The sequence below is a fragment of the Rhea pennata genome, chromosome 3 (genome assembly GCF_028389875.1).
Source record: "Rhea pennata isolate bPtePen1 chromosome 3, bPtePen1.pri, whole genome shotgun sequence".
Classification (NCBI taxonomy): domain Eukaryota; kingdom Metazoa; phylum Chordata; class Aves; order Rheiformes; family Rheidae; genus Rhea; species Rhea pennata.
In genome coordinates this window covers 3,530,289-3,545,646 of record NC_084665.1, presented here as the reverse complement: position 1 = coordinate 3,545,646, position 15,358 = coordinate 3,530,289, and the positions used below count along the sequence as shown (strand labels likewise).

The 15,358-nt window shown below is 41.4% G+C and overlaps 1 protein-coding gene across 3 annotated transcripts in view; it reads left to right on the top strand.

Annotated features, from left to right (window-relative positions):
- The window catches only part of APLF (aprataxin and PNKP like factor), a 34,633-nt gene extending 21,461 nt beyond the window's left edge, over positions 1–13,172 (top strand). For 2 of the 3 annotated variants that reach the window (XM_062571403.1, XM_062571400.1), the window contains 3 exons: positions 820–866; positions 1,685–1,723; positions 9,004–13,172. In XM_062571403.1, coding sequence (XP_062427387.1) covers positions 820–866; positions 1,685–1,723; positions 9,004–9,200 — 283 coding nt within the window. In that variant the 3' untranslated portion in view covers positions 9,201–13,172. The remainder of the gene's footprint in view (positions 1–819; positions 867–1,684; positions 1,724–9,003) is intronic. The other variant, XM_062571402.1, reaches the window with a different exon arrangement.
- Positions 13,173–15,358: the final 2,186 nt, after the last annotated feature.

The window sequence follows — 15,358 nt, the reverse complement described above, 5'->3', positions numbered from 1 at the left end:
CATACTGTTTTCTGCTCAGCCTTGTGTGGGCGCTTAAACTGATTCTAATACCAAAACACAAGTAATTTTATAGTGCTGTGCAATTTTTAACTTCGAGAACATGTTGTGGGATTTTGAAGGTAAAGAATGCATTGCACATCATAGTTTAGGGAGGGAAACCTGATGCTTCATTGCCTGTTGCTTTTGGCATCTGGCCCTGCAGAGAAGTCTTCCTTTGTTCTTGCTTTGTATGTATCTGGAAAAGAATGGAAGAATTCAGGTTTGTGGAACATATTTAGGATGTATCTTATAGATACAGATAACTTAATATGAATCCAATACATGTACTTACTTGATTGTCCCATTCAGCTAATCTGCAGAGTAAGATTGACCTCCATCTGTTTCCATTGTTAAAATTACTTCCCTAGTTAAAAAGTCTTCTACCCAAGAATGAGTATATAGATGACTCAGCTGTACTGAAAATGCTTCGTAGACAGAAATGTGTCAATTGATTGGTTGTTAGCTTCCAATATCAATTATCTAGTCACTTTGAAAGAGATCTGTGAGTAGCAGACACCTCTATTTTATCGCCACGTTTATTTGCAACTCCTTGTTCAAATAAGACTTTTTCTTTAAGCAAGTATTCTAAATTTGGATATTTACTTTTCAGCAACTTTTTTTTTAAGTTAAGTACTAAATCAAGCAGTTAAAATAGCTGTTGAGAAAGCTGAAATAATATAATGATTATTTCTGTAAAATAATAATAATAGAAGAAGTTCTGGGTTTATTTAGTTTAGAACACAGTGGCCAATCATGCTTTTATTGCTTTCTTCTTTGCAGGAAGAATCCACAACACAAGTTAGAATACAAGCACAGTATACCTCCAGGTAAACTAAGTTGTTCAATATACTACAAAGCAGGGGGGGACGGGGACGGGGACCAAACCCCACAAACGCATACAAAAAGTTTGGAATAAAATGCTTTCAACTATTGTAAGTGAAAATTGCTGTATTTGTAGGTTACTCTGTGTTGCACTGCACTCTTGCTCTTCCTGTACTTGAAGTTTTACTCTTGTCTGTGATAAGGAAGATTGCTTGGCCTCTTCAGGCTTGCACTTGCTTTTTCAGATGCTTTTCAACAGTAATGAGATAAAACCCACAGCACTCTGTGGCTCAGACAATATTGACATGGTTTTTATGCTTATATTTCTTATAGACAAAAATACCATGTGGCAAGTGGATATTTGCGTGAGCTTGATAATTTTAATTGAAAATAAAACATAGCGTACTGTGGTATTACCTGATCTTCGTATTCCCCTCCTTGCCTTTGGAGCAGTAGTGATAAAACAAAAACAGAGAATATATTTTGGTATTAAAGGTACTGAAGTATATTTTAATGTTTAGAATGGATGCTGTGGTAAATTATTTTTACAGTATTCCTCCCCTCTACATAGCTTAACATTGAGCATTGTATATACTACATAGATTCATATCTTAAAATTTCATTGTAGCTAGGAATGGAATGGTTCATAAATGTATGAAAAATTCCTGAGAGACTTCCCAGGTAAATCATTCAGTATAGAGCAGCTTTTTAAAATTTTTTTGTGGCACAGTCATTGCAGCATTTACTTTAAAAGGTCAGTCTCAATGAATAATACTACCACTAGGTTGTACTCTGTCCTGACTAATAATTTTCTTTTCCTTAGTATTTGAAAGAAGAACCCGACAGAGAACTTCAGAGAATGGTTAGTACATTTTGAATTTCTGAATGGGCACATCAGTGTGGAACATGCCTGATCTGCTTTGTTTTTCAGGCACTGGACAGTGCTAGAGGTACTTGATAATACTTACTTGAGGAGAGTGTCACTGTTAATCATTTGAGTAGGACCCTGCTTGCTTTCTCAGGTGGTAGTGCTGAAATTGAAGTTTTGCCAGGCTTCCTTGAGAGGTATAGGCCAGCCTCCACCTCCACCCCCCTAAAAAAATCTAACTTTTTCAAGATGGAAAGATGCATATGGTTATATCAGCTAACCCTTTGTTACATAGCAGGTCATAGTAGGATTAAAGGAGTCAGTATTTCATCTAGAACAACTTAAGGTTGCTTCCTAAAGATTGATTTGCTCCTGAAACATTAAATATTCCTTTTGCGTTGTCTTGACCTCTAAAGGACTTTCAAATAACACTTGTGCATGTGCTGATGAGCTTTTCTTACACTTACTGTGGGGTTTTAGTGTTTCAGATAAGAGGCTGATCTTGGCTTTTCAGGGCAGATGTGTAGAAGAAGGTTGATACATTTGAACTGGGGACAGGTTTCACTTCCTTTTTTACTTTCAAGTCTTCATTAGAGATCATATACAAGCACAATCAGGTATTAGTTTCTCTTGGTTTTATAAAATTTAATACTGTGTATGAATATTTCTTCCATTTGCTGGCAGTGTACCTAGCTTGTTTTCCTGCTGCCAGTGATGTTAATTCATGTGTTGCATATGCATAGCCACCAGTTTTAAATCCTTCGGGTCTGTTTCCAGATTTCTTGTGTCAGCTTGTGTATATGGAGCTTCCCATTCCTTCTAAAACAATTTAAGCCCTTAATGAGCTTTTTACCAGCATCAAAATAGTGCTTGATGTGTTGTCAAGCTTGCTGTGAAGCACTTCACTGCTGTGAAGTTAGCCAGAGTTAAGGCCTCATTGAATCATATAATTCATTACTCAGCTGTCCCTCTGTCCAGTCAATATTATTGGATTTTTTTCTGTTCCATACTTACAAAGAGTTAGGTTGATTTGATTATGCAAATGATTTAAAAGCTTTGAGAATTACTTATTATTTGAGAATTACTACAGACCTTTTCACTGGAGCTACCAAACCTCCATGGAAGGCTTTGGAGAGCTTTGTTATACTTACCTGCATATTTGGAGGTTGTTTTTTTTTCCTTAACTTTTGCTGTCAACCAGACATAATCTATGGCTTCCAAGTTGCTTGCCACTTCCTGAAAAAAAGGAAGCAAATGTGATTACTTTTAATTGTCCTTGTAATTTTGAATCTTGGGAATCCAATTGGGAAAAGATTTAAGAACACTGTATCCTTGACGCCTCGATGTTTCACGAAAAGTGGGGTCTTATAAAATAAGGAGACTCTGTCAGCATGCTCAGTGAGAAGACGGATTGGAATGGTTCAATTTGATCAATTCTGTTTGACCTGTTGAGCCACCAAGAGATAGCAGGTGGTCAGCAATCGGTAGGCATGTAATTCAGGACAGCTTGTCACGTGTGCTGTCTCTTCTAACTCTCAGAAGACAAAATTAGAGGCTATGGTGGGGACCTTTAGGTCCTTTGGAGAGAAGACAGGAGATACAGCAGGGAACTGGTGATAGTGCCATAGAGATGTTGGGAATATCTGAAGGAGTTTAATACTACTGTGGGGAAGGGGACATCAGAGAAAATTAGATAGATGGAGGAAAACATGAAGATGTGGAAGAGGGAAAGAGCAAGTGTTTAGACAGCATAAACTGATTTCCCACTGGTTTGTAGTTTATGCTCTTGATGTTCAGCATATACAGCTTTAAGGAAAAATATGCATGGAGGAAGCAACTTCTAACATCTAGGACTAGATTATCCTAGTTGCTCTACAAAGTCTGTATTTGGAGCATGAATTTAAAAAGAAGTTTCTTCCTAGGACTAGTGAAGAATTTTTTTAAAAAAATCACTTTCTAGGAGTAATGAGCAGTCTGAAAGTCTCTTAGTATGGAGACTTCACTTCCATTAGCCTCTACAGGATATCGTAGAATCACAGGATGGCTAAGGTTGGAAGGGACCTCTGGAGATCATCTAGTCCAACCTCCCTGCTCAAGCAGGGTCACCTAGAGCATGTTAGACAGGGTTGCATCCAGGCGGGCCTTGAATATCTCCAGAGAAGGAGACTCCACAACCTCTCTGAGCAACCTGTTGCTCATAACAACTGGAAAAGGGAACTGGCTTGTCTTCCTCTGGATCTCCAGGATGTGGCCAGGCATGCCCTAAAGAAATCCCCAAAATATAGAGCTCTGTTTGCTTAAGAGCATAAGTATAAACACAAATAGCTTTACTTAGTTTTTCTAGACAAGCTGTTTTGATCTGCAGTTTTGTTGTGGGTAGTCTTAAAGGGTTGCTTGTTTACTTTTCAGTGAGAGATCTCTTTCCATCCAGTTTCTCTGCCATGTAGTATTTTGCTGTCACTGAATGCTTAATATGGTTGTATCTTTCTACCTGAGGCATAGCTGTTACCTGCATGTTTTTCCATGTCCTGTGATGCACACCAGGTCACTGCTCCACTTTAGAAGGTGTGTTACAACGTGGAAAGAATTATGACAGCATTGTAATGACAATGAGTGATTAAGATACTATAACGAAACAAGCTGATACATGAATGGCTGGCCTAGTTCTTTTAAGGGCAAAGCTTTTAAAAGATTAGGCTCAGCATGTTCATGTCTGAGACTGGCTGAGCTACACAAGGTCTCACAGAAAGCCAGGGCTCCGTTGGCCTTTATTATGTGCTGTTTGACACAACTTTGCTTACTGTTAAGCACAGCAGAGTTGATACTTCCTTATAAATGTATTTAAACTCCACCAACCAAAAAAAGAAGGATACTGACTACATGACATTTGAAATGTTTCCTCACCTACATCCCTTCCCCAGTGAATGAACCTTAGATTATGTTTCTGTGCATGCATATGCCTCTTTCTTTACAGGCACTTTACACACCCTGAGGTAACAATTAGGCTGATGAGGTTAAGAACTAAACAAAAAAAAGTCAAAGTTGATGTTGTCACTAAATTATCACTTCTAAATTGTCACATTGAATTGTCACTATCCAGATGAATGACCTGCTGTGGCTTTGGGCTGTATAGAATTCTCAACTTTTTTTGTAGTTTTTCTAGCAAGCTAATTATCTAACTTCCAAATATAACTATGAAAGAGATGGTCAGTATCCCATTTTCCCCCTTGTGGAGCAGGCACTTTCATAGAAAGTGTCATGGCCATCTTGATAAATGTGGTACCGGATAAAAAGCAGAATTGTGCTTAATGAGCTGCTTTGGGAGCTGTGGGACTGAATTTCAGCAGTAAGAGGTGGAATGGCAAGACATGGAGGAAAATGTATCATTTACTGCTGAAATCTAAAAGCATTGAAGTATGGAGAGGAAAAAATCATAATATGCTCAAACATTTATAGCAGATCAGCAAAATATAAATAATTTGATGGAAATAGTCAGCATTTTGCCAGAATTACTAGTTCTGCTGTAGGAGTTGTTGTCCACCAGGACTCTCAGGTCCAGCTGTGTGGAGAAAGACCTGGGAGTCCTGGTGGACAACAAGCTGGCCATGAGCTGGTCACGTGCCCTTGTGGCCAAGAAGGCCAATGATATGCTGGGCTGCATTAGGAAGACCATTGCCAGCAGGTGGAGGAAGGTGATCCTTGCCCTATACTCAGCCCTGGTGAGGCCACCCCTGGACTATTGGATCTGGATCTGGGCTCCTCAGTAGAAGAGAACTATGGAGCTGTTGGAGCAAGTCCAACAAAGGATCACAAAGATGATCATTGAGTATCTATGTGGCACAATTCATCCATCAAGTAACACATATTTGAGAAGCTTCACTAATGCTGCTTATGCCTTTGAAATCCTTGGACAAGACTTGCAAACGGTTAATCAGATCATTAAATAATTCTGGAATAGTAATGTTCCTACTACAGAAAAAGTTTAATTGATAAAGATGTGATCTGACTAAATAACATATTAGTTTTCCCTCTTTTCCCTTCTGACACACCTAGTTTTAGTACCTGGGGTTTGACCTGACACTGCAAGAGCTTATAGTTAATAAAAACATTGATGATTTGGGCTGGGGTCTGTAAGTGAGAATAAATGCAGATTTATAATTTGAAAGGAAAGCTAATGAGGAAAAAATGATCAATGCATAAAATGTCTATATTAGATCATTGACAGGTTATCTCTAGATGATAGAAGAAGGCAAAAAATGGAGGTTGGGGAGAAGAGGAGTGAACACACTTACTCAGAGGTATGCCCTAACTTATGGCAAAATAACATGATTGGAATATTAGTGCAGAAGAATGTGGCTTACTAGGAATTGTGGACATGTAAGAGAAAGATAGTGATAGCTTCTAGAGCAAGGATTACACGTATCTTCCAAAACTGCGAAGCAGTGGAAATAAACTTATTGAGGATTCACAGCTATTGATTTAAAAAGAGAGAGAGAATATGCAGTGCTGTCTTGGCAGCAGCTTTGTACAGACACTACTAAGGTACACAAGGTTTCCAATAGCAGAATTATTCAGTGCCTGGGACTTGGTTTAAATGGGTAAATTTGCTAACATTTAATACTATGCATTAGAGGAATACAGCGGGACAAGCTGTCCAAAAATTACGGAATGTGCTGGTAACGGCATCTGTTTCTTGTAAATAAAGATTTCTTAGACATTGATTCCTGCCAATACAGAGTATTGTGAAATAATATAAGGTAGAAGACAATTTGATCATATAAGTTGTGAGGAAGATAGATGCAAGAAGGACAGTAAACAGCATAATAAAGTAGACTAAGTTAACTGGGAAGCAGGTAGGCTGCACAGAGCTTAGAAAAGGAGAACAATCACTCTTTGGCAATTCCTTAAACCTTTTTCAGAAAGGAAACACAAACTACTCAGCATGCATCCAAACTAAGAACATAGGAGAAGAGTGGTCTGGAAGATTCTCTCTTCTGTCACCTGAAACTCAGGAAAGAATTGTGCAGGAAATAAAAATCATGTCATATTCCGAAGGATAGGAGGATAAAATAAGTCTCTATGGATGAAGGCAGAAAATTCAGGTGCAAAACAGTGATACAGCAATAGCTAGAGACTACATGGGAAGAAAGAGATACTGTTTAAGTGTAAGAGTAATAAGATGACCAGTAAAATTTGATGGGTTGCTCATTAAGGAAAGGAAAGTTATCAGAAGTCATCAAAGGTTGCAATGTTTTGTTTTTTTTTTTTTTTTGTTTTGTTTTTTTTTTTTGTCTGCTTTTGCTTAGAAGGTAACTGATTAGGTGTCTCATATGATTAATACCGGTGACAAAGGGTTTGGACCTTCCAAGAAAAATGCCGTTTAAATGATACTTAAATGTTTTCATACCCTGAGTACATGGCTCTTGAAAATCATATATAATGGATAAGGTTCTAGAGACTAGAAAAAAAGAAAGGAAGTGCTTGCCTTCAAGAAGAGACGAGCCAGGGAGTGGTAAATTAATCGGCTTATACTCTGGTTTAGAAGTGGGGAAGCCTTACAGTCACAGAATCAGAGAATGGGTAAGGTTGGAAGGGACCTCTGGAGATCGTCTAGTCTAAACCCTCTGCTCAAGCAGGGTCACCTAGAGCATGTCAGACAGGGTTGCATCCAGGCGGGCTTTGAATGTCTACAGAGAAGGAGACTCCACAATCTCTCTGGGCAACCTGTGCCAGTGCTCCATCACTCTCAGTGAAGAAATTCTTCCTCGCATTCAGGCAGAACTTCCTGTGCTTCAATTTCTGCCCATTGCCTCTTGTCCTGTCACATGGGAGAACTGAAAAGAATTTATCCCCGTCCCCTTGACACCCTCCCTTCAGGTACCAATGTACACATTGGTAACGTTTCCCCCTCAGTCTTCTCTTCCCCAGGCTGAAGAGGCCCAGCTTTCGCAGCCGTTCCTCATAGGGCAGGTGCTCCAGCCCTCTGAGCATCTGTGTAGCCCTACGCTGGACTCTCTGCAGTAGCTCCATGTCTCTCTTGTCCTGGGGAGCCCAGAAGTGGACAAAGGACTCGAGATGAGGCCTCCCCAGGGCTGAGTAGAGGGGCAGGATCACCTCCCTCCACCTGCTGGCAACACTCCTCCTAATGCCGCCCAGGAGACCATTGGCCTTCCTGGCCACAAGGGCACATTGATGCCTCATGGTCAACTTGTCATCCACCAGCACTCCCAGGTCCTCCTCTGCAGAGCTGCTCTCCACAAGGTCAGCCTCCAGCTTATACTGGTGCATGGAGTTATTCCTCCCTAGGTGCAGGACCCTGCACTTGCCCTTGTTGAACCTCAGGAGGTTCCTCTCTGCCCAGCTGTCCAGCCTGTCCAGGTCTCTCTGAATGGCAGCACAGCCCTCAGGTGTGTCAGCCACTCCTCCCAGCTTGGTAGCATCAGCAACCTTGCTGCGGAGGCACTCTGTCCCCTCATCCAGGTCTTTCTTTGATGAAGAAGTTTTGAACAGGATGGGAGCCAGTGCTGACCCCTGGGGGACTCCACTAGCCACGGGCCTCCAACTAAACTCCACGCCACTGATGACGACCCTCTGAGCTCTGCCATTCAGCCAGTTCGCAAGCCTCCTCACTATCCACTCGTCTAACGCACACTGCCTGAGCTTCTCTAGGAGGATGTTAGGGGAGACAGTGTCAAAAGCCTTGCAGAAGTCAAGGGACACAATGTCCACTGCTCTCCCCTCATCCACCCAGCCAGTCACTCCATCAGCGACGGCTCTCAGATTGGTTAAGCAGGATTTCCCCTTTGTGAATCCATGCTGACTGCTGCTGATCACCTTCTTTTCCTCGATATACTTGGAGATGACATTTGGGATGAGTTGTTCCATGCCCTTTCCAGGGCTGGAGGTGAGGCTGACCGGCCTGTAGTTTCCTGGGTCCTCCTCCTTGCCCTTTCTGAAGATTGGAGTGACACTGACCTCAGTCCAGAGGGCTGAGTTTGGCTTCGCTGAAAAAAAGAGACTTTTATTAAAGTCAATAAGGAAAACTTTCTAAGTGAACAGACAGGTAAGCACTACAGTAGGTGTTTGAGAGAGATGGTACAACTTTTCATGAGATTCTTAAAAATGACCCCCAAAATCATTAAAATTGGGTGTAGTGCTTTAGCTGATCCTTCCTCTTGAGGAGAAAGATCGACTAGATGGTCTCTTCAAGGTCTTTCTATTTTTGTAGTGACAATTCATGATTATATTACTTTTTTTCTGTTTTTTCCCTACTGAAAAAGGGGCTTTGGAGGAAGACAGTGGTGAACCAAATGAATATGATCTAAATGACAGCTTTATAGATGATGATGATGAAGAGTGCGATCCTACTGATGAAGATTCTGACTGGGAACCAAATTCAGAAGAAAAGGATAATGAAGATGTTGAAACACTTTTGAAAGAAGCACGCAGATTTGTTAATACCAGAAAGTAGCTGCACTTAACATCAAGAACTTCCTCTCCAATTAGTTAAAGCATGAATGTGTGACAAGGGGAACAGCTTTCAAAACTGTTTTCTTCCTCAGTTATGTAGGCACTACAGGAAGGTTTTAGTCGGGGTGAGGGGACTGAGCAATACCTTTTGTTTCATATATATTGTTTTGATCTTTGTTTTCTGAAGTGGTGGTGTCCAGTGATTGAGCAATGATAGAAGCTTTTTTTTTTTTAATACAAGTTTCTCATCTGTTTTTTTTTCCAACACTGTTAGTGTCTCATAGTTTGAAATACAATTTTAAAAGTTGTTACGCTTCATCGTTCTGTGCTTGAACTGAATACTGGCATTAAGATAGCCTTTAGTTTTGCTAAAGCATAATATGTATTGTGCTGAATGAAGAGGAGTTGCACTTCACACTTGCATTAGCATAAGCTAATTCTTGACTATCAGTGGAGAATATATCTAAACCCTTCTTTTAATGTTCTTCTGAGCTACTGTAATCTTAGATTTCATTAGTCTGCTAATAGCTTTCCTTTAGGTGTTATTTCTTGGATGCTTTGATGTACAGTAGCTATACACAGGCAGTCTAAACTTGGGAACAGGAATATCTAAGTGTACAGAACCTCTGGTTATGTCCCAACACCAATCATGGAGTGTTTGCTCTAATTGCAGTATCTCTCAGACACATGCATCACTGGAATTGTGTTCAGTTTTACAGCAAAGAAAAAATTTTAATGACTCAGGTTTTTTATACGGAAAACAATTAAACTTATAATTGGTATACTGTAGGAAAAATTAGAAACTCTGTCTCTGCATGAGACTTCTAAAGAATATGCTGTAGAAACCTACCTTCACTGTGTTCAAAACTTTCCTGAACTTTCTGGAAAGAAACTTGGCCTCTCTTGAATTAAACATTTTTAATATGTTTCAGGGCAGATGACTTAAGCCATTTCTAAGAATATGATTAGGAGAAAATTGACACTTTTCTGTGTTGATCTTGCACTTTGTTTTGATACATAATACTGAAATTAGGCAGGGGAATCATTCTTGTGTGCCTTTTGATACGCTGTGAAAATCTGTCCAATTATGGTGGAATAATAGGAATCCAAATAAACGCGAGCCTTTTAGGTTGGTGGCGAAATGCTTTCTGCAGGTACACTTCAGGGAGTGCCTGTTCCAGCTCTCCTGCAGCCCAGCTGCTCGTGGAGCCTGTCCCTGCAGCGTGGACGAGAACACTACGTTCCTGGGCTTCGGAAGAAAACTTTGTAGTTGCCCCTTCTGTGTGCTGTGGCTGCTGTAGAGCATTTAGGAGAAGAAGGATTTTTTTCTTCTGTGCTGTCAGAACTGCCCCAGCCTGTCTTTTACTTGCATTAATTATGAAACTGGTGTAGGGAGAAAAAAAAGAAAAAAAAAAGGAAGTGAACAGGCTGAAATGCAGGAGGCTAAAGATCAGAGGTAAGGCAGAAGGGCAACTGGAGAAGTGAATGTGGAGCTTAACTAACACAAGATTTGTGTTCAGTTTTGTATTTTAATTGGGAATGAGAGTGAAACTAGAACACTGAAGATCTCATAGTGCACGTGTTATCCTTAAAGATTACATAAGTTAGGTCCCTGCCTCTTTAATATGATTTTGCAGTCTTGCATTTTTTTTTTGACCTTTTCTTTTTATATGTAGTTGTAGTTCCATGCTTGAGGAGGTTGAGTGCTATCAGAAGCTGTTCAGGTGTGTACTCTGACAATGTAACTCTGTTGCAAGATCTTCAGAAAATTGCTTTAAATAAATTACTAACTTCCGCAACCTGTTTTGGGGTGCAGGATAATGTTTTGGCCAATTGTGTATTGAAACTTTCTCTGAAAAATGTAGATACTGAAAATAGAAACATTCATGATTAGTGACCATTCTGATTCTATTTTGAGAACATGAGAGTAATTGATTTATTTATTAGAGCTATTTCATATAAAAAGAATCTAACTGGTTGGTTTTTGTAGTGTCAAGCAGAAACATTCTGTGTTGTAGTGTTACACTGTAAAAGACTATTTAAACTTATAATTGGTATATATTTATATTCTAAGAAGTTACATTATAATTTACTTTGCAGGTAGAAATAGCTTTTCATTACTGCAGGCTTCCAGTCAGATATGTAATCACAAAAACAAATCTAGAAATTGTTCCTAGTTTTGCATGATAGATTGAGTTTGTTACTGATGCCTCAGGTTTGAAAAATTACGTATGACCAAAGTAGTACCTTGGAAATGTCAAAGCTGTAATCAAGCTGCTACATAATGGTAAACTGAAGTGGTGGTGATGCCTGTTTAAGAATATTTTTCTGTTCGTGTATTCTTTCCTTAACCGCAAAATGTATTTTTATGCTTCTGGATGGACAGACTTATTACTCCAGAAGATAGTTGAATGTTGATCAGAACTACTCAGTTCAAGGTACAGAGAAGATTACTCAGAACACTTTTTCTCTTTATTTCTTTTTTCCTTCTTTTTTTATGTCAAGTTATGCAGTGTTTTTTCAGTGAGTCAAGTATGCATTGCAGTCTAGTGGGCTGAGTGTAGATCAAAATACGCATGAACTTAAATACATATATGGGTTGAGTGAAAGTACTTGGAGGTCAATTTTTGGAGTTAGTTACATGATTAAACTCTCTCTGACTATAGTTAATTATGTAAATATGTTAGTGCTGCTGCAGGAGGAATGGCAGGATCCAATACAGAGAAGCGAGAGTGCATCGTGGATGTACCATCTATCTCAGGACAGCAGTTGCTACATCAGCTTTGGAGGTGTATATTTATGATACTTTTAATTCATATTTCTAAATAGGCTGAGCCTTGACTGTATATACCTTTACGTTAATGAAATTAGGAGCAATTTAGTTGCCAGGGTCAATTTAGAAATGATCTGGGGATACAGAGCAAGTACCAGCACAAGCTCATCAACCTTACTATGCTAGCTATTGGAGTTCGGTAGAAGACCCGTTGAAGAGGCAGGTGCTCCTAGGTTTCTGCGATGTCGTAGCTGCGGATCAGTGAGAGGAGGCACGTGCTTCAGCATTATGTGGCAGAGCTGGTGCGGCCTATGCATCATTGAGACAAAAACTGTGCCAAAACAATTCAGTCCTTAGCCACAGTGACTAGGTGTCTAAAGCAGACTGCCATAAAATTAGACAAAGCTACAAAGCTGTTAACTTGCAGCATCTCAGGTAAGCTTTTTGTGTGCAACTGAAACCTAATAAATAGGCTGTGCAGATGACTAATGGGGTCGTGCTAAGCAATGTAGTTCATGTATCACTTAGGTTTGGGCTAGAATAAGACTCCAGTACAGCTAGGGTATGTGCCTCCTCTCTCGTTCTGAGCCTCTGTGGTGCCGTACCATAAAATTGTGGGAACATCCATGTCTCCTACCAACCTCTAGCATTTAGCATATCAAGGATGATCTTGTGGTAGTACTCATGTACAAGTTCATATCTAAATTGATCCCTCACAATTAAAATGTTCCTAACTTCATTACTGTGCCTATATCCCCTTTGCTACATACCATTCATTTTCTGCTGTTTCCCAGATGCCTAACTTGTAAGCTGCTTTCAGAAAGTCCTTACAGAAGCATAACTGCTTAAAACTCAAAGTTAGCTCGTTTTCTGGTTATTGTCTTTAATCTCCATTTTTTGAAATGGCCTGTCATGCCAGGTGGGACTGGTAGTTTGATAGGAACCTTTCCAGTACATAAGGATCTATGCGTCTGATGCTGCCAGCTCTCTGGCAGGCTCTGCTATGGAGCTGATCTGCTGATAAAAACAGTCGTGTTTGTATAAACCTTATTCTTTTACTGATGTTTTTTTCCAAATAAATTAATGCTCAAGTACTGAGTACATGCTGTTCTACTGCTCACATTGCATGATGCAAACATGCTAGGCTTTGGTGTGCTTTCTTAAATCATATGGTTCTTGGCTTAAAAATATTGATGGTTAATGATGGCTACAATCTTTAGAGCCATGTGATTTGCTTCAGAAACAAGTAGGATTTTAGGATGGATGGGTTTTGTTACCAACAAGATGATGTAGATGGAAGGTGACCGATCTTGCAGACTTTGAGTTTTGGAGCACTTTCAGGACTGGCCACCCTCTTGTTCACTTGTTTCCCCCACCTCAGTAGCTTGCTTTCCTCCTGTCTGAATATCTCATACATGCCAGTTAGCTTAGTAAAGATTTCAGTAAAAGCTATTCTTGTCAGCCTATGGAAACTGCCGACACCTTTCTCTCCAGTTCCTCAGAGGTGGGGGGAAAAAAATGCACCTCATAATGTGACTTCTGGTGATGGGAGAAGAATGGCTCTTCTATGGAAGCTAATCTCTAGCATTGGCACCAAATTTGGAAAGGAAACAGTTTCCTCTGCTGGAAAGGCTTTTCTCCCTGAAATTCTTCCAGAGAGGCAGCTGTGCAGGTAACAGGTAGATGGCCACTCGAAATTTCGCTGGTTCTTTCACAGAAGTCTCATGGGAGTTCTGTTAAATACAACAACTGTGCTACTGAATTTGCACATATCCTTCATGCATGCTGCAAAAAAACCCCCCAAAAAAACCAAACAAAAACAAAAAAAAACCCCACCTCATATGACTACTCTGCCCAAGATGAAAATCTCGAAATCTTATAGATAAAATATGAGACGTTCCCATCAAAAATCCTGTGTGTCCCCTTCTGTTTAGGGTTGGTAAGGTGGAGATCTAGGACACACAGAATCAGAGAACGGTTGAGGTTGGAAGGGACCTCTGAAGATCATCCAGTCCAACCTTCCTACTCAAGCAGGGCCACCTAGATCATGTCAGACAGGGTTGCATCCAGGCAGGCTTTGAATGTCCGCAGAGAAGGAGACTCCACAACCTCTCTGGGCAACCTGGTCCAGTGCTCCGTCACTCTCACAGGGAAGAAATTCCCCCTCACGTTCAGGCAGAACTTCCTGTGCTTCAATTTCTGCCCATTGCCTCTCCTCCTGTCACACGGGAGAACTGAAAAGAGTTTGTCCCCGTCCCCATGACACCCTCCCTTCAGGTACCAATGTACACATTGGTAACGTTTCCCCCTCAGTCTTCTCTTCCCCAGGCTGAAGAGGCCCAGCTTTCGCAGCCGTTCCTCATAGGGCAGGTGCTCCAGCCCTCTGAGCATCTGTGTAGCCCTACGCTGGACTCTCTGCAGTAGCTCCATGTCTCTCTTGTCCTGGAGAACCCAGAAGTGGACAAAGGACTCGAGATGAGGCCTCCTCAGGGCTGAGTAGAGGGGCAGGATCACCTCCCTCCACCTGCTGGCAACACTCCTCCTAATGCCGCCCAGGAGACCATTGGCCTTCCTGGCCACAAGGGCACATTGATGCCTCATGGTCAACTTGTCATCCACCAGCACTCCCAGGTCCTCCTCTGCAGAGCTGCTCTCCACAAGGTCAGCCCCCAGCTTGTACTGGTGCATGGAGTTATTCCTCCCTAGGTGCAGGACCCTGCACTTGCCCTTGTTGAACCTCAGGAGGTTCCTCTCTGCCCAGCTGTCCAGCCTGTCCAGGTCTCTCTGAATGGCAGCACAGCCCTCAGGTGTGTCAGCCACTCCTCCCAGCTTGGTAGCATCAGCAACCTTGCTGCGGAGGCACTCTGTCCCCTCATCCAGGTCTTTCTTTGATGAAGAAGTTTTGAACAGGATGGGAGCCGGTGCTGACCCCTGGGGGACTCCACTAGCCACGGGCCTCCAACTAGACTCCACGCCACTGATGACGACCCTCTGAGCTCTGCCATTCAGCCAGTTCGCAAGCCTCCTCACTATCCACTCGTCTAACGCACACTGCCTGAGCTTCTCTAGGAGGATGTTAGGGGAGACAGTGTCAAAAGCCTTGCAGAAGTCAAGGGACACAATGTCCACTGCTCTCCCCTCATCCACCCAGCCAGTCACTCCATCAGCGACGGCTCTCAGATTGGTTAAGCAGGATTTCCTCTTTGTGAATCCATGCTGACTGCTGCTGATCACCTTCTTTTCCTCGATATACTTGGAGATGACATTTGGGATGAGTTGTTCCATGCCCTTTCCAGGGCTGGAGGTGAGGCTGACCGGCCTGTAGTTTCCTGAGTCCTTCTTGCCCTTTCTGAAGATTGGTGTGACATTGGCAGCCTTCTTCCAGT